General features: G+C 41.8%; 3 protein-coding genes and 1 non-coding gene across 6 annotated transcripts; 2 read left to right on the plus strand and 2 right to left on the minus strand.

Annotated features, from left to right (window-relative positions):
- The first annotated feature begins 6 nt into the window (after positions 1-6).
- glt8d1 (glycosyltransferase 8 domain containing 1) lies at positions 7-4436 on the plus strand. 2 transcript variants are annotated; one of them, XM_040029338.1, is made up of 9 exons: positions 7-382; positions 504-602; positions 740-944; positions 1040-1157; positions 1239-1323; positions 1418-1530; positions 1657-1793; positions 1978-2090; positions 3321-4436. In XM_040029338.1, the coding sequence occupies exons 1-9, from the start codon at positions 367-369 to the stop codon at positions 3503-3505; spliced, it is 1071 nt and encodes a 356-aa protein (XP_039885272.1). In that variant the 5' UTR covers positions 7-366; the 3' UTR covers positions 3506-4436. The 2 variants fall into 2 exon arrangements, with proteins under 2 accessions (XP_039885272.1, XP_039885270.1); XM_040029336.1 differs by having other exon boundaries at positions 8-382; positions 1627-1793.
- Positions 4437-5093: 657 nt separating this feature from the next.
- Positions 5094-10373, minus strand: gnl3 (guanine nucleotide binding protein-like 3 (nucleolar)). The gene is made up of 15 exons (XM_040029284.1): positions 10247-10373; positions 9991-10049; positions 9707-9847; positions 9412-9531; positions 9253-9333; positions 9037-9172; positions 8826-8929; positions 7931-8081; positions 7737-7824; positions 7377-7554; positions 7128-7270; positions 6766-6902; positions 5931-6079; positions 5631-5697; positions 5094-5538 (listed from the first exon to the last, which is right to left on the minus strand). The coding sequence occupies exons 1-15, from the start codon at positions 10257-10259 to the stop codon at positions 5438-5440; spliced, it is 1668 nt and encodes a 555-aa protein (XP_039885218.1). The 5' UTR covers positions 10260-10373; the 3' UTR covers positions 5094-5437.
- On the minus strand, positions 8233-8316 carry LOC120731967. The gene has a single exon (XR_005695459.1). It is a non-coding gene; the product is annotated as a small nucleolar RNA SNORA47 (small nucleolar RNA).
- On the plus strand, positions 10352-20422 carry LOC120731929 (zinc finger protein 285-like). 2 transcript variants are annotated; one of them, XM_040029340.1, is made up of 2 exons: positions 10352-10356; positions 17370-20422. In XM_040029340.1, the coding sequence occupies exon 2, from the start codon at positions 17403-17405 to the stop codon at positions 18309-18311; it is 909 nt and encodes a 302-aa protein (XP_039885274.1). In that variant the 5' UTR covers positions 10352-10356; positions 17370-17402; the 3' UTR covers positions 18312-20422. The 2 variants fall into 2 exon arrangements, with proteins under 2 accessions (XP_039885274.1, XP_039885273.1); XM_040029339.1 differs by lacking the exon at positions 10352-10356 and adding an exon at positions 12129-12394 and having other exon boundaries at positions 17392-20422.
- The last annotated feature ends 1375 nt before the right edge of the window (positions 20423-21797 follow it).

The following is a 21797-nucleotide window of genomic DNA, read 5'->3' on the forward strand; positions in this document are numbered from 1 at the left end:
ACATCAGAGACACCTCTTACTACGCGAAGGCGTGTGGATGGGGTGAATTTGTTGATGTTGAGTTGGCAGTTTGGCTTCAAAGTGAATTCTTCTTAAAACTCTGCAAAAATTGCAAGACTTTTGTTTGTTTGTTTGTTTGTTTTAACGTACTAAAAGCCAACGCTAATGTCCGCTAGTTTGCGGGTGGTTTCTCGTGTTTATGAGGTTTCTGCCACGCAGCGGTACAGCAGCAGTCCTCATTAACTGCCAGATGATCCTGCGCCTTCTGCGCTCAAACCACCTCTGATGTTTATGTTTTAACCTTTTTATTATTTGGTTTGTTTTCTTTTCCTTTCACGTGCTGGAGGGACGGATGAGATCATTACTATGGGACTGAGGAGAGGTAGGTCAGTTTGAATCATTTGCAGCTTAGCTGTAACTAGTTCTGCAGAGTGTGTGAAAAGCAGAAATAGAAAACTTGCAGAGTAATAATGAGAGGACTATATACTTACTGTGTCTTTCAGTTAACGTGATCATTCTTGTGCTGCTGGCTGTTGCCTTCCTCATCATAGTCCAGCGAAATCTCCTCAATCTCAGTGACTTTTTGCACACAGAAAAGCCAGGTATGGTCATTATCTCTGTGTTCGAGTCTTCACTGTAGTGTGGGGCACATACTCTTGCGTGGAGCAGTTAGGTGAATTTAAGTAAAGCCATACAAAAAGTTGATGTAATGCATTTTTAAATGTGCCTTTATGTGCAGATGAAGGGGTGATTCTTCCCTTTGAGTCTGAACTGTCTCCAGACTTGAATTCGGCAAGGACGGGTGAGGAGATTCCTGTTCTCATCACCGCTGCTGAGGACAGACTTGGTGCTGTTGTTGCTGCCATGAACAGTGTGTACAGGAACAGCAAAGCCAATGTTGTCTTCACCATCGTGACCTTGAATGAAACCGTCGCTCACTTAAAGTAAGATATTTCAGCACGTCTCTCTCCTTAGGTGCGGAAAGGTGGGAGTTTGTGAACTTGGTCATATTTGACCTGTCCTTTTCTTTATTTTACAGAGCATGGCTGAGTAATACTAGACTAAACAGTGTCAAATATAAGATAGTAATTTTTAAGCCTGAGTTACTTAATGGGAAGATATCTAAGGATCCTCAGACCCCGGAGGCTGCAAAACCAGTAAGACAACTACAGGCATACACATGTTGTTTGCATGCCTTCCCCACTAGCTAAAACTTGTTTTAACTGTATTTTTTTCAGCTGACTCTTGCCAGGTTTTATCTTCCTGCTTACATTCCCGAAGCAGAGAAAGCTATCTATTTGGATGATGATGTCATCGTACAAGGTGAGAAGTCTCCAGAAATGAAGAGATTTGGTTATGAAATGAGGCCTTTTTTTTTTTTTTTTAGATCGGTAAATTCTTTTCTGTTGGCTCTCAGGTGACATTCAGGAGCTCTATGAAACCAACCTCAAACCAGGACATGCCGCAGCCTTCTCTGATGACTGTGACTCGGCATCTGCCAAAGGCATTGTTCGTGGTGCGGGAAATCAGGTGAGCATGACCCACAAGAGCTTTTCAGAGTAAAACAAAAAGTTAAGAATATCATACACTGTGATGCTTAATTAGATGACAAATCTCTGTTAACAGAATAATTACATTGGCTTCTTGGATTTCAAGAAAGAAGCTATCAAGAAGCTGGGGATGAGAGCCACCACTTGCTCTTTCAATCCCGGGGTCTTCATTGCCAACCTGACTGAATGGAAGAACCAAAACATCACCCAGCAGCTGGAGCACTGGATGGAGCTCAACACACAGTAAGTGACTCAGACTGGTGCAATAATGAATGGACTTTAAACAAAGGAAAAAAATCCTACTGTTAGTTACAAAACATGAATTTAGAATAGAATAGACCTTTGTTGTCATTGTACATGTACCTTGAAATTTAATCCAGTGAATCTCTTTGTTTGTTTTAAAACCGTGATGTTTTCCTTTTCTCAGGGAGGATCTATACGGTAAAACCCTCGCAGATAGCGTTACCACTCCTCCACTCCTCATTGTTTTTTACAAACGCCACTCTAGCATTGACCCCATGTGGCACGTGAGACACCTTGGTAAGTTCTGGCTGATTTCTCATTTTAAAAATGAACAAACCAAAAATGGATTTTCCAACAATCACATTGTTGCGATGTCAGTTTGTGAAGTGGAAACACCACAAACAAAACCTTAACGCCATAATCATAACTATAGCTCGTTACCCTAACCTTAACCACGTTCACGTTCTAACCTTCAAATCTAACTCCAAACGTTTTTTAAAAAACTTTTTTTCCTGAGTGGACATCAGCAGGTTTATTTTTTCCATGTCAAAAAACTATGACATCACAACAGTGTTCTTGTTCACTTGCAGCGTTGAACTTTGACAAACGTTAATGCTGCTGATTCAAGAACAAGTCCAACGTGGAGATATCAGATACATCCACAAGACCAGGCTGCTTGACAAGCTTTTAAAGACACATTTAGCCTCAGAATCTAAGTATTTATGTGGTCCGTAAGGCCAGATGAATACTATGTAAATTACTTGGGGGTAAATCATTTAAATAGGTAATTTTTTTTTTCATGGTGCCAAGTTGTAGATTTCTCTGCCTTCTTTAGAATATAATGGATCTAAATGGCACCTTGTGGAGCTTACAGTGCCGTAATGAAAGTCAGTAGCGACGCGTCTCTTCACAAATTACGACATGCTTTCTTAAAAGAACAAAAAATATTGTGATCACTTAAATGTAAGAACTATTCTTTTACTCTTTTATCTGACTTCACCCATCAACTGTTTTGCTCTTCAGAAGAAAGCATGAATTTAGTTTTGTTTTTCCATGTTGACCACCACATAATAAGACACTTCCATTATGTTCAAGAAAAAAGCAGAGATTTCTACATATGATATATTTAAAATGGTGGAAATCACACCAAAACAATCCAGATAGATATATGGCAGGCTGTTCATTAGTCTGAGCATTTTGCTGTAACTGACTTAAAACAGCCACCTCCTAGCCTTGTCTTCACTTTTAACTAATACATGCCAGTGTGGTCAAATGTCTCTGCAAAGAGGCAAATTGTCAGTGTCAGACTAGTCCTACAGCAACCTTTTGATGTCATTAAGTGACTTTTAATTGTGCAAAAACTCTGTGAAGGATAAAAGTATTCAGATCACATGTTTGATGATCATACAGGATGGTCCTGTTTTGGTGATAAAAAAATATGTTTCTCTTCATACAATAATGGATTATATTTTGTGCTTTCAGTGTTAAATATGCTAAATAAAATAAACAATTCTGTTCATTTTTCAGGTGTAACAGGTGCTGGAAGCCGCTATTCTTCCCAGTTTGTGAAAGCTGCCAAACTCCTGCATTGGAACGGACACTATAAGCCCTGGGGGAGAGGATCCTCCTTTACTGATGTGTGGGACAAGTGGTTCATTCCCGACCCCACAGGAAAATTTCACCCTGTGCGAAGACACACGGGGGACAGCTAGACTGAAAAATGGGCTCCTTGAACCTTCAGATCGGGTTCGTAGCAGCAGGAAAACTTCTTCATATCTCAGGAACTATGCAAATGTCATGTGTTTTAGTTCCATCGTCCTCCGAATGTGGACCTGCCTATTCTCATCTTCCAATGAACAGAGATGTTTTTTCTATATCCAGAGTATATTGTTGATAGCTTCGAATTGCAGTTTTTTAGAAATATTTTGTTAAACTAAAAGTAGAGCATTTCAAATACTGTTTTACTCCCACTCAGCTGTAAGCCACAGAGCTAGTGTGCCAAGACCTTCTGGTAGAACATAAACCATCCTTGTCAAAGTAAATGGCTTTTAAGTAGGTGTGTTTAGCAGCTAAATAAGGATTTATTTACTTAATGTGCATATTAAATGACTCAATTATCTGAGCTGTCGTTAGTGAGTCACAGCCACAGCTCATTCCTGCTTCTCTCTGATCAGCTTAGTTTGAATTATAATCATTAGCCATGCAAATTCCTCATGTCGGTACCTCAGTGCAGTACTTCCTGTGGAAAACTAATTTGATTATATTTAATTGCACTCTATGTGCAATTAAATATAATCACATAGATTAGATTGTTTTGGGATGAGAGTGGTCTTTTTAAGTCTTGTATAAATCCTCTACAGGTTAACTGCAGTCAAACTAATGGTGCATGTTACTTTACCATAACACTACCTGTCCCGCTTTCATATTTAACAAAAAAAACCAAAAAAACAAACAAACCATTGGTGTTGTTTTGTTACACAAACCACTAAGCTCACTGCACCTCTGCAGGAACAGAACAGCTTTGCACAAACATCTCCTACTTTAGTGCTTCATTATCAGCATTTTCCTACTACCTGTTTAAAGTCCCCTTACTGGTGTAAATGTCTTTTTGTATCAAGTAAAGGTTACATGTTTATTAAACTCATGTGATTCTTTTTATTTGTCCAATATCTGCTAAATGTTTTTACAATTGCATCTTCTTCAGAATTCGGTACCTTTTGTGACAGTGTGCCAAATATCAGGCTTAAATCCAGAATTTGATTTGATTTCCCAAAAATAGCAGTCGCCATTCATGAATCAGAAATTGCTACACTTTTCAAACATGTCTGAGGGATTTGCAGAAAGTTGATAAATATTTGGAAAGTCCAGTCTTTTGTGATCATACCATTGCTTTTGTTGTGTACAGTGAAGATGCTGGTATCTTTGGTCACCTCTACATGTGTTGGCTCTCATTTTCCTAATAGGGATGGACAATAACAAAACAAAGACACTGTAATTAATGCCTTTAAAATTAGGCTAAAATGTTTCCCAGTGGGTTGTGGCAGATGGATGTCCCTCCCTGAACCTGGTTCTGGAGGAGGGTTCATCCTGTTAAAAGGGAGTTTAGAAAAGTTTCTTTCGTCACCAAATGTTTGCTCATAGGGGGTTGTCTGATTGTTCAGGTTTTCTCTGGTATTACTGTAGGCTCTGTAGATATATAAATAAAACTGAATTAAAGAGGTTTTTCATATTGAAATGTATTGATCTAAAAAAACAAAAAAAACAAAAAAAAAAAAACCCCACACAGCAGAAGGCAACAGATTGTTTCTTTTCAGGTTTATTACCTTGGTAGTACGATGTCTATTTACACTGCAATACAAGATATTACAAAGATCTTGTAAAGAATCAGATATATACAGATGCATGCTATGCAATAAAGTCCATCTCTTGGTAGGTGGTTATTCCAAGAAAAACAAACCGACTGATTTATCAGTTGAAAACTTTAGGATTAATCCCACAGTAAGCTGGGTTCAACCCAGCTGTACTCTGAAATCAGTCCATTAGGAGGACAAGTGAAGGCACCCAAGTGACTGTATGTCATCATTTTCATGCATTCTGATGAATCCAAAGTCTGAATGTCCACCAGGCTGCAGGCACCCGCTCAATCATTTAAAATCAGTGTTGAAGTCATAGGCGTCGTCTGTGATAGCTGTTGAGAGGCTGATGTCAATGGGGACAGACTGAAAACGCACGTTTCCTTTTTTTTCTGCAACGAGAAAGCAGGAGATGTTAAGTAGCTGCCTTGATGGGACCAATATTCTAGTGACAAATGAAAGCAATCTTTTTCAAAACATTTACTTTTGATTGTCTTTTTCTGTAGTTTCTCAGCTTTCTCCATTTTATTCGAGTCCTCCGTGGTTTCAGTCTGTAAGAAGAGCAGATGGTTCAGTTATTTAAACTCAACAAGCTCAAAAATATACAGTGTTTTATTAAGAGGAAAAAAAAAAAAAAGGGTTCCAGTCATCAGGATCAGAGTTGGATTAGAAGTCTTCATGAACAATTCAAGACTTGCATTTTTGTCCTCATTTCCAGAAGAGTGGACCATCATTAACATTTTAAGCAGCTCTATTGTTTGACAGGTTTCCCATCTGTAATTACCTCGCTGCTTTCTTCGTTCTGCTCTGCTTCTTCTTCTGTGGCTGCAGCTCCAGGCTTTCCTTCAGGGATGTCGGCGACACTCAGCAAACCTGAAGTCGGCCCTTTAGAGGTGAATCCTATACTGCTGGCCTGGTTTGGAAATCTAACAGCTGCAAAAGGAAATGTTTTCAACGAGATTAAAAAATGAATACACTGTAATACATTCACAAGTACTGAGCTGAAAAGCCCACTTGAGGCCTCAAAAGGCCAAACTGCAATTCTTTTCACCTCACACGAATAGAACATTAATATTAACCGTAACTACTTCCTGCACTCAACTTTTATTTCTAGACTTCTATCAACCAATCCCTGAATTTCAAAACAAGCATGGGAAAGGAAGGTGATTTTATGACTCTAAATTTGCATGATAGTTGTGTCAGATGGATTGGTCCATTTCACATTTTGGGCCTCTTAAAACCATTTGAGCATCATTTGCTTATTATTTATTATGTTTAATGTTGCTGACGATGTCCATCCTTTTCCAGCAGTATAACAGACCATGTCACAAAGCTCAAAAATCATCTGAAACCTGCTTCCTCTGAAATCTTTTGGGATTTCAGTATCGACCAAAACCAGAGGAATATTTCCAGCACTTCACTGAATCTATGCCACAAGTAATTAAGGCACTTCTGAAGGCAACAGGGGCTCTAACCCAGTAACTAACCAGGTGTAACTAATAAAGTGACCGGGAACCGCTTACCTCTGTAATAGTGTACTGTGTTTGCCTTACATTACACAATGACACCCCCCCCCCCCCCAAAAAAAAAAAAAACTTCACAAAATTTCACATTAATACCTTTCAGAGTTTCCTTGTTTCCCGTTTTTATTTTGTTTAGATTCCAGCCATTCTGCATCTCAGTGACCACGGCATCAGACAGGTAGGCAGGAAGGCTGTGGTTTTCTGGTGCCTTACAGTGGTAGCTCAGTTTGGCTCTGAGGAGACATCAAGCCAGAGAAGCAGGATTTTTTTTTTTTAATTCAAAAGCACTAAGCAGTTTGCCAAGCAGCATGTTTACAGCTCAGTACAGCACAGTATCTGGATCAGAGTTGGATTAGAAGTCTTCATGATGAACTCCAGAACTGCATTTTGTCCTCATTTCCAGTCATGCACTGCAGCTGCCCACCTTCCCAAGACAGTATAAAAGTGCACACACTCACCCTGTCCAATCTGCAAGAAACGTGGTGGCCGCCTGCTCTGTGTTGGGAACGCCGCCCTTCTGCAAATAACCACGCTTTTTGGCGAAAAGGGTCAGAAACTCCAGAGAATTTCTGAAGTCTGGGATGTTATACTGAAGCATGATCTGGAACAATCAGAACAAATAACCTTAATTTATTAAAACAGTGTAATTTACAGCAGCGACCGAATTTGTAATGGTTAACACCTCCTGTGAGAGAAACTCTTCGTACCTGGGTTTTATCACACTGCTTAAGCAGATTCCTGACAGCCTCCAGCACACTCTCACCGCCTTCCTCCACCTGCAGGCTCCTCAGAGCCATCGAGGCCGGAGGGTTGGATGGCGATGCCACAACTCCTGGGCTGTCCATTAGCTTCACATTCTTTGCAATGTGCACCTCTTGCATCATTCTGGTGAATTGTAGAGAGGAAAAAAAATGATGATGCAAAACAAGCGAGAGGGTCAGAGAAACGTATTCACCACCAATATTCACTTAAATTACAACTTTTAAAGCAAACTAAACAGAACAATTGCAAGCAGTGATACAGAAGAGTTCTACTTAGAGACTGGATTTTTAAAGATTGCCACTTACTTGGTGGTGCCTCTCTTGATGCCAACATTGCATGCTAGGGACCCCTTTATACTGTTGATGATGCTGCTCTTCCCAACATTAGGAAAACCTGAAGGTAAAAGGAAGTGTGCAAAAGATTCAGTACCCTGAACAATTGACAGTGAATGCAACATCCATCAAGGACATTGATGGCAAAAAGAAAAAGAAAAACTTACCAACTACACCGACTCGGAGTGAACCTTCACTCTGCATTTTATCAGCGTAGCTTATGAGCAACTCTGCAAGACAACAGTTTCCAAAGCAGGCTGCTCCTCTGGATCTGTCCAGCACTTCATTAGAGGCCACTATCCTGCGCTTTTTGGCTTTCTAATGAAGAGCGAAACAGAGATATCATGAACAGTTAAAGTGGCTGAGGATTGCTCTTTTGTAAAAATGGATACCACGTGTCTGCATGCATAGAGATTTTTAAAAATGATCCACAAACACATCTCAACTCTGCGTAGAACAGGCTGAATTAATCATGTGGTTTGTTTACTACTCTTGGAGGCTATAACCAGTTATAACAGCACAGAAGAAGCTGTCCAACCTTCTCAGTCCTCCACATCATTAAAAAAAACAAACCCTAATTTCTAACATTTCTTAGTAACCACAGAACTCACACTAGCCACTGTTGAATAACAGTTTTAAAACACGCTCGTTATTTCAGCCCGCTATGACAGACAACTCGTGAAAATGAATAAACTGCATCTGTGATCTAAACAGACGGTGGATGAGGAAAACGTCACCTCTTCTGCCTGCCTCAAAGCCCAAAGTTGGAGCTGTCACCAGTTCAGTATATGACCAAACATGAGATGTGATCAGTCTCCCTTTCGCTTTTTAGTTATGATGTTGGGTGATGGCAAGAAAATCATTTTTGCAAAATCTCACAGTTGAATTGACTCTTTCAATCCCAGGCGGAGACACAAATCTACTTGGGGTTGTGCCACGCATCCAGCGTAAAAATAACTAACTAAATAAATCAAACTTACGGAACTACTGGCTGCTGTGGCAAAATCTGAATGGCAAAGTCTTCATGTTTTTAAAGTGTGGAGAGTAAAATGCACCACCTACCACAACTCCATCCCGCAGCTGTGTCGATGCTTTAAATGCCACAGCAGGAAACTCCTGCTGCAAACACTGGATCCACCTTTCCACGGTCTCTTTTGGCACCAGGTCTGCAACAGACAAAGCCAAAAACCAGTTTAATCCAATGAAATTCACGCAAACACATCAGGGTTTAAACTGTACGTGAAACATGAGGCAGGATCCCAAGTCAATATACCTATTTTGTTTAAAACCAAAAGTAATTTCTTGGTGCCTCCTCTCTGCAGCACAGCCTCCTCGAGCTGTGGACACCTGCACCCCAGTGGATCACGAGCGTCGAGGACTTCTATTACTACATCGGATGCATCGATTACCTGAAACAGAGGAGATCCCTTGAGCGTTAAGAGCTATTATTCTCCATGGTAAGACCACACCTGAGAGCAGGTAGCTTTACCTTGTTTAATTCAGCACAAAGGAAGTGTTTTGAGCTCCTGTCTGGGGCAGGCTTTTTCTCTGACTGAGTTCCATTGTCATCCTATTTAAACAAGACAAGGTCAGCAGAGAAGAGCTTAAAAGTTGAATACACATAAGGTCTTAGCGATGGCCTTTTTACCTTGCGAGCCTTCTTCGCCGTGGGTTCTGCTGCTTTACTCGCAGCCTCCTTCTCTTTCTTCCTCTTCTCAGCTCGCTGCTCCTTTTTAGCTTGCCTCCTCTTTTCTTTTTCTTCCTCGATCTATGAGACAGATTCATTGAAAGACTCTTACACTTTACCAACACAAGAGACATACTGCACATGAATGTCATGATGATCAAAGCACAGACTTTTTCATAGTTAGATCGGGACTGTGCATTAACCTTCAACATGCTCCCGTGATGATGTGCGCAAGAAAAGCCATTTGACTGCTAACCTGTAGCCTCCTCTGTTCTGCCTCTCTGAGGATCTCCTCTTTGAAAGGAGCACTGTTGGGCACTCCGATATCCTTCTTCACTCGTTTGCTCACTCCTTTCTTCTTTGCCTCTTTCCTTAGCTTTCTGTTGTGCTCCCGGACCTAAATACACGACAAGACTGGGTAACTCAGTTACACGGAGACACAAAAATCCGTTTTAAAGAGTCTGGTCCACATGGGCCTCCTGTGGGAAACATTTACTCAAACGTCCTGCTAGAAGTTAGTGCCAAAGTTAAGGCGCTTACCTTCTTCTGTATTTTATAACGTTTGGCACATGAGAGCCGCTTGCTTGCCTTCTTTAACTCTGAAGACGACAGAAAAGAATAAAACAGTTAGCGGTTGTTAGCTGGAAGCCGAGCTAAAGCAGACTGAACAGGTTTACCGGCCACCAATGACAGCCGCTAGCTCGTTAACCGCGTGATTAACAGACCAGTAAAGCTCTGTATAATTATTCTACTTTATTTATAATGAAGTATTACTGTAACAGCGTTATTTACTTACTTGGTCGTTTCATGATGGTGCCGCAGACCTACCAATGTGACTGAAATGCTCTCACACGTGGGAGACGGAGAAGTTTGATGTCATGTCACTTCCGGTTCTTTCAGCGTGTGGTTGGGATTTCGCCACCTGCTGGTCAGGAGGGTTTAGTTACAATCTTGTTCTTCTTTCGCCACAGCCTCATCCTCTGTAGCTCCAACCGTGTCCTTCTTCATTACGTCCATGAATCTCCTCTGTGGGCTTCCTTTTTTCCTCCTCTGTGGCAGCTGCATATTCAACATCTTGTGTCCAGTGTATCCACCTTCCCCCCTCTACACGTACTCAAATATCTCAGTCTTCAAGTCAAGTCAAGTGGCATACTGTCATTTCAACCACGTGCAGCGGTACAGTACACAGTGTAGCGAGACAATGTTCCTCCAAGACCATGGTGCTACATATAACATATAACAGACAATCAACACAGGACTACATAAAGTGTGATTGTGCAAAAATAACAAAAAACCCCAAAACTAAACACAGTGAAACACCAGACAGAACAGAACAATACAGACACAAGACAGTGCAGACACAACAGTGCAATAGAAAAGTGCAACAATGACAGTGGGATGTTCAAAAGACTGAGCATTGTGCAAAAAGCAGCTTGATGTATGAAGGTGTGTGTGTGTGTGTGTTTAATCCAGTCACTGAGTTTTCAGGAGTCTTGTTCTCTAACTTCGTCTCCTAAGCGTTCAACCTCAGATTTCCCTCTGATATACTTATTTCTAATCTCATTCATCCGGGTCACTCCCAAAGAAAATCCCAACATCTTCAGTTCTGCCAACTACAGATCGGCCTCCTCTCTTTTGGTCAGTGACACTGTCTTCCAGCCGTATATCATACCAGGTCTAACTAGTAACTTATAAACCTTCCTTTTCACTCCTGCTGTTATGCTTCTGTCACAAATCTCTCCTGACACTTGTCTTCAGTTACTCCACCCTGATTAAATTTTCTTCTTCACCTCTCTTGTGCACTGTCCAATGTTTTGGATGGTTGACTGCAGGTATCCAAACTTAACCACTTTCACTACCTTTGCTCTTATCAGCTTCCCTATACCCATCATCCTTCTCTTTCACACATTTCTACCCTGTCTTGCTCATTCCTTTTCTCTCCAGAGCATACCTCCAGATAGATCGCAGTGTTATCTGCAAACATCACAGTCCACGGACACTCCTGTCTGACCTCATCTGTCAACCTGTCCATCACCACTGCAAACAAAAAGGTGCTCAGACCCAATCCCACCTCCACCTTGAACCCATCTTTCACTCCTACCCCACATCTCACCGCTGTGTTCTCATACATTTCCTGCACCACCCACACATACTTCTCTGCCACTCCTAACTTTCTCCTGCAGTGTCACAGTTCCTCTCTTGGCACCCTATCATATTCTCTCTTTACATCCACAAAGGCACAGTGCAGCTCCTTATGACTTACTCTGTGCTTCTCCATCAACAATCTCAAATGCTCACTGATCATCACCTCTCTTCTCACCCTAACTTCAACAACTCTTGCAACAAATCTTATATACACGTGATATTTTGTATAAATAAATAAATAAATAACACAGCAAATATTATTTGTATTCCTTATTTTTGTGTGTTCTCATTCTTGCTGGCTCCTGAGTGCAAATTTTAAATCACCAGAAACGGATACGTGTTGGAATTACATTAAAAAAAACAATGAATTTGAAACGAATAAAAGAAATTGAAAACATTCTGCACAATAAGACTGAAACAACAATGAGAGAAACAACCCCAAAACTGCAGGTCAAAGCACAGGAAAAATAACGAAAAACAAAAATCATTGGAAGACAATCCCTGGGGGTAAGAAGGCAGAAGAAAGTAGTTGGGGGTCACGTGACGGGGTCGAGCATCTTTTTTTTTTTTTGGTCCGTTTTAGATGGTGGCAGGAGCTCCGTGCAGCCCAAAACAAAAATGACCAAACTGCAATTTTTAAACGTCTTTTTGACTGAGCGTCTCATGCTTGCTGCGCAGGAGATTTACAAATCTGTCGAGGACACGATTTTGGAGTACCAGGAGGAGATAGCGATCCGGGAGCGGGAGAACGACCATCTGAGACGCAGGCTGCGAGACGCTGGGATTGAAATATGGCCAGGTTAGCTCCACTCTAAGCTAACGGTGCAGTGGTTTCTTCTTCTGCACTATTAGCCGAATGTATGCGGGGAAGCGGGGATTGGTAGGCAGAGGAACTGAAACAGAAACGTCAATGATGAAGAGCAGCAGCAGCAGAATAATTTCGACCCGCTTCCAAGCAAGTCCAGTTTGGTCGCTGACAAGCTAGTTGATGTTAGCTGCTGGTGCTGTTGTTGTGTAGGGGCTAGCGCGATAGCAACCTTTGTTCGTTAGCCAGCCTGCTAGTCTACTAGCCTAGTGCCTATACCCGGGCTAGCACTGAGCTGTATCTGGATCCTTGTGTGTATACTGACGAATTTGTTTTGCAGACGCATACATTATCTGACAGTCACACATGCTGGAGAAGGAAAAGAAAACAAACCACCCCACAAGTGATGTGTCAGCAGTGTTTGTTTACCCCGGTCTTAAACCCCTCATTCACAAACACCCATAATTCACTCGGGTTCCAAAGTGCTGGCAGAGATGCCATTTAATTATTAGAAATATAGATACTGTTGTTTGCATGACACATTAATCTAAATTACCAAATTCCTGTTAAATCCTCTGTAATTTCTTTTAATACATCACTTTAAAGTCAGGGGTGTTAAACATAAGGCCTGGGGTGCCTGAATGGACCAGGCAAAGACTCCAGTTTAGCCTAATGAATGGCTTTGGAAAATGTGAAGGACGGCATAAATGTCTGACTTTTTCCTGCATCTGTTTTTGAAAGTTTTATAGCTTTATCTACAATAAAACTTCCCAAACCAATTAAGGATTTAAAAAAAAAAAAATTAACAATTAAACTCTCCTGTTTTATAACATAGTTGGGCCAACAAGCTACTTGAAACCTTTCTGTAATATTACATATGCATCTCTTACAATTTAAGAGTCGTGCTAAGAGATTTCTTTCATTTACTACAGCAGCATTACTTTATGTTAAAGAGAAACAGACATAGGGTTGAAATTTCACCTTTTTTATATGAAGATATCTCAGGGAATATTTTTTTTTAATTTTTTGCACTGACAGAAAGTGGGACTTTCACCAGATCCGCACAGTTAAGATTGAAGTGGCTAAATGTGGCCTAACTTTATATAGAATAATTTAAAACAAAAGAGGTTGACCCAAAGTAATTTACAGGCACACTCTTTTGTTATTCAGGTTTCAAAAGGAGGTGTGGGGTTGGGCAATCAGAATCAGAAACTTTATTGTCATTGTCACGAGAACAACGAAATGAAGAATGGTCCCCGATCATTGCATCATCCCTAGCAATATCAAAATATAAATAAAACAATAAAATTCAATAAATAAAATAGATAGAATACTTAAAATACTAATAAGATGTAACAGTAAAACATTCACATACATTCCCACACACATGCTTCAGACCGTGCATAGATTAACACAAGAGTGGCGTGATGGACATTTTTTTGTAGTATTCAGATGTGTTATTGCAGTTGGATAACAACTGTGTTTGAGTCTATTAGTCCTTGCTCTGATTTCCCTGTACCGTCTGCCTGAGGGCAACAGTTCAAACAGGGAGTGGCCAGGATGTGAGGTGTCTTTTATGATGTTTTGGGCCTTTTTAAAACAGTGGGCGTTGTGTAGAACTTCCAGTGTGGGGAGAGGGCAGCCAGTGATCTTTTGGGCGGTGTTAATGATCCCTTGGAGTGCTTTCCTCTGAGCCCCTGTGCAGCTAGTGTACCAAATACATATGCAGTAAGTTAGAACACTCTCAATGGTGGCTCTGTAGAAGGACACCAGCAGTCTCTGTGTGATGTTATTCCTCCTGAGAATTCTCAGGAAGTACAGTCTCTGCTGGGCCTTTTTCAGCAGCTCGGAGGTGTTCACACTCCAGGAAAGGTTCTCCTCTATATTGACTCCCAGGAAGCGGAAGCTTGCCACCCTTTCTACACAGTCCCCATTTATGAATAGTGGTTGGATCTCTGCCTTTTTCCTTCTGAAGTCTATTATGAGTTCTTTGGTTTTTGAAGTGTTGAGGAGGAGGAGGTTATTGGCCTTACACCATGACGTCAGCTGCTCCACCTCGTCTCTGTACGTAGACTCGTCTCCCTTGGAAATGAGCCCCACCACTGTGGTGTCATCTGCAAATTTCACAAAGATGTTGCTGTGGTGGCGAGGAGTGCAGTCGTGTGTGTAGAGAGAGTAGAGCAGTGGACTGAGCACACAGCCCTGGGGTGAGCCAGTGCTGAGACTCAGGGCTGAGGATGTGTGATGGCCAACTCTGACTCTCTGTCTACGGCCCGAGAAGAAGCTATTGATCCACATGCAGGTGCTGTATGGAAGCCCCAGGTCTTGTAGCTTGGCCACCAGTTTGTGTGGAAGGATGGTGTTAAAAGCTGAGCAGTAATCCACGAAGAGCATCCGCACATAGCTACCATGCTCTTCCAGGTGTGTTAATGCAGCATGGAGTGCTGTGGCTACAGCGTCTTCCGTGGACCGGTTTGCTCTGTAGGCAAACTGGTGTGGATCCAGGCTGCGGGGCAGGGCTGCTGTGATGTGTCTGCGGACCAGCTTCTCAAAGCATTTCATTACCACTGGGGTGAGTGCCACCGGTCTGTAGTCATTCAGGCCGGTGATGTGGGGCTTCTTAGGCAAGGGGACTATGGTGGAGGACTTCAGGCAGAGTGGGACAGTCGCCTGTGCGAGGGATTTGTTGAAGATCCTGGTGAAGATCCCAGCCAGCTGTTCTGCACAATCCCTCAATATGCGACCTGGCACACCATCAGGACCCGCCGCCTTCCTCGGGTTAACAGCCTGCAGCATGCGCCTCACCTCGTGCTCTTCCAGGGTGAGGGTGGTGCTGCTATGGGTGGCGTGTTGCTGCTGTGGCTCCAATACCTCCGGTACCCTGGTCTCAAAGCGGGCGAAGAAGATATTCAGCTCCTCTGCCAGCTCCAGGTCACCGTCCGCAGCTCCGAGATTGATCTTATAGTTGGTTAGGTGCTGGATGCCTTGCCACACCTGCCGGCTGGTATTACTCTTCAGATGGTCCTCAATCCTCCTCCTATAGTCCCCCTTTGCCTCTCTGATGCCTCTCTTCAGGTTGGATCGGGCTGTGGTGTAGTAATCCCTGTTGCCAGACCTGAACGCAATGTTCCTCTCCTTCAGCAGCTGCCTGACCTCCCGGGTCATCCAGGGCTTTTGGTTGGGATAAGCCCGGATCCATTTGACTGCTGTAACAGTGTCTATGCAGTGTTTTATATAGCAGAGAACACTGTCTGTGAACATTTCCAAGTCCTGATGTTCAAAGATATCCCAGTTAGTCCTGTCAAAACAGTCCTGCAGCTGCTGAGAGGCACCCTCTGGCCATATGGTAATATTCTTTGTGATGGTAGGAGCAGTTTTCTTGAGGGGGGCATATGCAGGGATTAGAAACAGTGACAAGTGGTCAGACTGACCCAGATGTGGCAAAGGTCTGGCCCTGTAGCCCATTTTGATGTTGGAATAAACTTTGTCCAGAATCTTGTCACCCCTAGTGGCACACTTGACGTGCTGGTGGAATTTGGGGATTGCTCTTTTTAAGTCTGCGTGATTGAAGTCCCCTGCTACGATATGTACAGCGTCAGGGTAAGTGCTCTGTTTATTATTGATGTTTGTATGCAGGAGTGCGATCGCCGAGTTAGCATTAGCATCTGGTGGTATGTAAACAGCTGTTATTATGACAACGGTGAACTCCCTAGGTAGGTAGATGGGCCTGCATTTAACAGTCAGATATTCAATGTCCGGTGAACAGTGACGGTCTGTTATCACTGTGTTGGTACACCAGCTGTTGTTCACATACATACAGAGCCCCCCTCCTTTGCGCTTACCGGAGTCCACTGTTCGGTCATGTCGCTGTGTGGTATAGCCTGCTAGCTCAATAGCAGAGTCTGGAATGGATTGATGTAGCCAGGATTCAGTGATAAGGATGCATGAGTCTTTGATGAAGTTATTCGCTGCTATTTGTAACCTCAATTCATCCAACTTGTTCGCGAGGGATCTGGCATTTGTGATGAATAGGCTGGGGAGCGGTGGTTTGAGTGGCTGCCTCCGTAGCCTGGCTAGCGCGCCGGCCCTGCAGCCTCGCCGTCTCCTTCTCTCTCGATGCCGCCTGCGCCTCCACCCCGAAGGGATAACAATCCATGGGGAGCCCGGACTCCTCGCTATTTCCACCGGTATCTTGTGTAAGCGGACAAATTTGCTAGTCACGCTCTCGCGGTAACTTACTCCAATCTTGAGGAGATCATGTCTGCTATAGATGTTATTCGCTTGGCTGGTAGAACACAAAAACAAACATAAGGCGTACAAAATTATCCAAACATAGCATCGATCGGTAGAACACTGAGCTGCTGCAACTACGTGCGCCGCCATCTTGTCGGGAAAGGCCTGGTTTGTTTTAGTTTTCAGGGGAAAATGCATTGAAATAAGTTGTTGGGACAATGACCTCAGTGACCCTGATGCAAAATATGCAGTTAAAACATCTGTAATAATTATATAGACAGGATGTCCAACATGTCACCATCAACAGACTTTGGATGGTATCTTTAAAATGGTACACTTTAACTTTACCCTTGTAGCTAGACTACTTATATACACTGTATTTACTGAGTATGTCTTTAGGCCATAGTCTTGCCATTATTGGTCATAAAACAAAATGTTTAGGATGCCACCATGTCACTCGTACTGTAAGCTGTGACCACGTAAGATTTTTAACATGGCATAACTAAAATGAAATATTTCTGTTCTATTAGTTTTACTTAAGAGTGTCACACGTTCAGCTCTTTGCCTGTTTCATGTTAAAAAGAAAGAACAGAAAAAGGTTAACAAAGAAGATGCATCTACCATTTCTTCAAGTTCTTGTGTTGAGGAACAAGGGATTTTAATATTTGATTTCAAATGTCATCAACAGGCTGTTACCATATTTTCTTCAATGCAGTCAGTGGTTTCGTCTGACCAGCTTCCTTCCAATGTCATTTCAGATCGTCCGTCCATGGCGTTGTTGGACGAGGAGGATGGTGAGCATCCGCGACGCGAGTGGAGTCCCAGCATGGGGCACGAAGAACGCATTCCTATTCAGATCAAGGACAAAAGAGATATGCGGGCCAACCAAGCAGATGATCAGCTTCGGGGACATGGTTCTTGCAGCACACCAGAAAATATGTTCTCTCCTCCTCGTGTTGGAAATGAATATCCCCAGGATGGCCCACACACATCCAACGTCCCGCAGAATCAGGGTGTGGAAAACAGGGAAAGGGATCCTGGATCTCGAGGTCCCCCGAGGCATGTGAAGGCAGAGAGCGGAGCTGGCCACAGAGGCTCGACTTCCTCCAACAACGGCGCCCAGCCTCTTGCACCGGTCAATCCAAACTGCTCAAACGAGAACAACATTGACATTATTGGGGTGGAGAATGGCGGACAGATGGTTGGTGCTAAGGGTGCTGGAAACGGAGCGAACAGAGGACAGGCTTCTCACATGCGGAACCAGGGAGCCAGCGCCGTAGACTGTCCCCATCAGAAATCCCCCCTACAAGGCCACATGTCTTCTTTCTGTTGCAAAGTTTGCGGTGAGGCGTTTAGTCACATTGGCCACTTACACGTGCATGTACAAGTGCACACTCGGGAAAAACCTTACCGCTGTGGAGTATGCGGAAAATGCTGCAGCTCCTCAGGCAGACTTCAAGAACACCAGCGTAGCCACACGGGAGAAAAACCGTTCCGCTGTCAGATTTGCGGAAAGGGCTTCACACAGATGGCTCACTTGAAGGTGCACATGAGGATCCACACGGGAGAAAAGCCATACAGTTGTCCTGTGTGTGGCAAGTGCTTCAGCCGCTCTGACAAAATCAAAAGGCATCTTCAGACCCATAGCCGTGAGGGAACATATTTCTCAGGGCAATGATGCAACTGTGTTGCTATACAATCTGTTGTGTGAATCTTGAAGAAACTTTTCTATAAAAAGCTCAAATTGCTGCCATTAGGACGATGAGTTGTTTCTTCCAATATTTCAGGATCGAAGAATTCTGCAAATCCTGGAGAACTTTTGTTTTTCTAACCTAATAATCCTCAGTCCATCAATAGAATTTATATTAGCCAGTTTAGTTTGTTGTTTAACACATTTTTTGTACTTGTCACTGAGTGTTAAATATTTGACACCATTTGCGTTATTAGCTAGACTTTCTGTAATATCTAGCCTTTCTTTAGTCAAATAAATAGCATGAAGAAGTCTTCCACCCACATCTTGAAGCTGAGACACATCAAGATCTGCAAGATTGTCCAGCACAGTCACAGCTTATAAGCAGCCGGTCACTTCCAAGTCACACATGAGTTTTAAAATCTCTCACTTTATGACTTAAACTAAAGAGTAATGTATGCATAAAATCATCTTAATTTTATTAGCTAACAAACAGAGCTAATAGTGATGGTTTGGTAAATAAAACCTGTGTATTACATGGCTAAAGCACTGCCGTTTAAAAAAAAAAAAAAACAACTTTTATTTTTAAATGTAGCATTTTTTTTTAAAAGAAAAATATTAGTGTTGCCAAAAAGCCCTGTAAACTGGAGATGTGGCTGATATAAAAGGAAGAGTCTGATCTAACATTTATCTCCAACAATTTTCTTATTGTCTAACTTAACTTTCTTTTTTTTTTTTTTTAAAATTAGGTGCTGTTACATTAAATACTTACATGCTGCTATCTCACATGAGCCCTTTTCAGACATGCTTGCCTTATCAGCCTGTTAAACTTACGGCACATGTCATTTTAACACAAGCTTTTGTGTTCACATAACTTACTGCTTCCACTGCAGAGATGAAGAGTCGTGCAAACACAGTTTTTCCTGTGTGTGCAAACGATGTGCACACTTTAGGGTTATTTCTCTCTGTCATTGTTGTCAGGAGAAGAGTCTCTCTGTGTGTTGCAATGAAGGTGCTGCTGAAAGAAGCGTCCCCTGAGCCTCTCACACAGGCTCGGACAGGTCCCTACCTGTTCTGTATTACGCAGCTAAAAGGCATCATAAAGGAATGTCTGCTGAGCTGAACACCTGTCAAAGAGCACAAGAGGCATGCGCTTTGGCATTCTTGTGTTTTTATCTATCCAGTAATGTGACTGGATGTACTTCAGACTTGTGCACAAAGTGGCACATTACAAGGTCTGACTTTAGTGAGGTTTGACCTCTACAGAAAAGTGTCCAAGATGCATTAGGATACTATGCGCATGTCTGAAAGTTACTCTTGTTTCATGATGTTGATTAAAAGGAGGATACATCTGTCAGGAGAGTGCACCACTATTTTGTGAGATTCTGTATAAAATTCACTGTTTCTGACCCATTATACATTTAGGAATTTTGTGATGTCTTTTTTTTGTTTGTTTTAACGACATGCACTATTGCATTAGTCCTGGATGATGCAGGAATTGACACTATGACAGGACCAGGCAGTATTAGCAGAAACTGTGTGGTTTTTCAGGGATTTCATTCACAGTAGTGATCATTTAAATGTTTTTGGAGTGGCCTCCCTCCACTTAAGAGTTATGATTGGTTTTTCATGGATTAAAGTCCTTCCTCTTCACAGTGATTGATCCCTTCACAGCAGATCCATCAGTTTCTCCTCTCAGGATTAATGCTGCATTCATAACTGGGGGCAGTTGAGAAGCATTAAACAGTTATGATCAATTTAATTTTTTCTCTGCTTGTAGCTGAAGTAAATACAAAAAAAGAAACTTGTATCCACGTATCGTGCAAAAAGATGAACCATAACGAAAGAGTGGTCTTTCCAGAGTGTGTCAGAGCTCAGTCGCTAAGGAGGCCTTGTCTCGCATCATTTATTCCTCTACATGTGATGAATGCAGCATGAAAAAAAAAAGAACTAAACTCCAGCACATCTTCTCAACTTACCAGCAGCCCAACTCACAGTCTTCTCTGGGACATCTTTGTTCCCCTGCGCACACATTATACTGTACAGTGTTGTATCAATATGTATTAAATGTTATTTTTTAATAAACTAGCAGTTGAGTATTTGTTGCTGTTGTCTCATATGTGGCCAAAGTATTCTAAGAGAGATTATTTTAATTGCCAATCACATCAAGCATCCAAAGGTACAAGACACTAATGTTTGCACATTTAGACAAAACTTCTGGCAGCTTGAATTTTCTTGTTTGACGAATTGCAATGTTCCAGTGAAGTTAACAATAAAATGTAAATTCTAAATACTACTACCCAGGATTTGAGCACAGCCCCTTCATATGGGAGGCAAATGTATAACTACTAAACTATGAAAGCGCCTCAGACTTTGGACAAATGAAGGTTATTTGTGCCATGGCTGTATTTAAGAATGCTGATTAAATGTGTGCTACTCAGTACCGCTAAATCAAGTCTTGAATGTAATTAAACTCCTACTGAGTTTCAGCTGCTTCAGAAAATTTATTCTAATTCATTGTCACATCTTTAGCATTCAAGTTCCTTGGCCTTCGAAGTAAACATTGAAAACCATTTCTAAATAACACCTGTCTGCTCAAAAGCAATGCATAAACTATTGGCTTGTAACAGATCTTTGCAGATCATTCATAACACAATTAAACTGGAAGTACATCAGAGTAATGGAGTTTATTGTTGTAGTCATGGTCCAGTGAACAGGCTCCTGGTAAAAAGATAGATTGTGTTTTTCTGTGTCTGTCTGTGTGTGTGTGTGTGTGTGTGTTATCCCTTCCCTCTAAAGAATTATTGAGGTAATTTAGAAATTTTATACAGTTTTGGAAAAGCTGGGGAAGTTTCTTAGAATGACAAGCTTTTGCTAGTTGTTGAGTCAGAGTAAGCTCAAGAACTGTTAGCTGTCAGCTTTACAGTGTTTATTAGCAGCACAGATTAGTTTGCAGTATGTCAATAACAAATTTCTGTCCCTGCAAAGATGGCTAATTTGGAGAAATCCACTGCCCCAAAACAATATATACTAAGTTATAGTTAGGTTTGACTATTTTATATTCATTACACAATACATACACTTAGGGACACTGACCTGTTTCTCTTAGTTTAGCATCAATGCCATGGCTTATCTGGAGAAAGAATGGAGTATGCTGTGCCTTTCTACTACACCACAATCAGTGAAATGTGCCATTTTTTAAAGTTACAATAATGCACTTTATAGGCATATAAAAACAAAGAAGCAGCATGTACGATCAAGAACCTTTAAACAGGCTGTCACAATGTGTTACTCGTCTCTTAATAATAATGCAGTCATGCTATTTTATATTGTAGTAACAGATTCACAACACCTGGTGGAGTCCTTTCCATGTGATTGTTGGTCATTAGTCTGACTGCAAGAGTGTGAAATATGAATGTAAATCTAATCAAATAAACAACAGCTTTTTTGGTGTTGAAACATTGAAGTGCTATA

Source organism: Simochromis diagramma, unplaced genomic scaffold (genome assembly GCF_900408965.1).
Source record: "Simochromis diagramma unplaced genomic scaffold, fSimDia1.1 OVJJ01000483.1, whole genome shotgun sequence".
In the NCBI taxonomy this organism is placed as follows: domain Eukaryota; kingdom Metazoa; phylum Chordata; class Actinopteri; order Cichliformes; family Cichlidae; genus Simochromis; species Simochromis diagramma.

Excerpts from the sequence above, each read along its gene's own strand:
- LOC120731929 (XM_040029339.1), top strand. The coding sequence starts at position 12,214 with ATGACCAAACTGCAATTTTTAAACGTCTTTTTGACTGAGCGTCTCATG. Across the intron at positions 12,395-17,391 it reads TGGGATTGAAATATGGCCAG|ATCGTCCGTCCATGGCGTTG; the intron begins GTTAGCTCCACT and ends ATGTCATTTCAG.
- glt8d1 (XM_040029336.1), top strand. Across the intron at positions 1,158-1,238 it reads CCCCGGAGGCTGCAAAACCA|CTGACTCTTGCCAGGTTTTA; the intron begins GTAAGACAACTA and ends TATTTTTTTCAG. Across the intron at positions 1,531-1,626 it reads TTCGTGGTGCGGGAAATCAG|AATAATTACATTGGCTTCTT; the intron begins GTGAGCATGACC and ends CTCTGTTAACAG.
- gnl3 (XM_040029284.1), bottom strand. Across the intron at positions 9,532-9,706 it reads CAGAACAGAGGAGGCTACAG|ATCGAGGAAGAAAAAGAAAA; the intron begins GTTAGCAGTCAA and ends TCTGTCTCATAG. Across the intron at positions 7,825-7,930 it reads ACTCCGAGTCGGTGTAGTTG|GTTTTCCTAATGTTGGGAAG; the intron begins GTAAGTTTTTCT and ends TTTTACCTTCAG.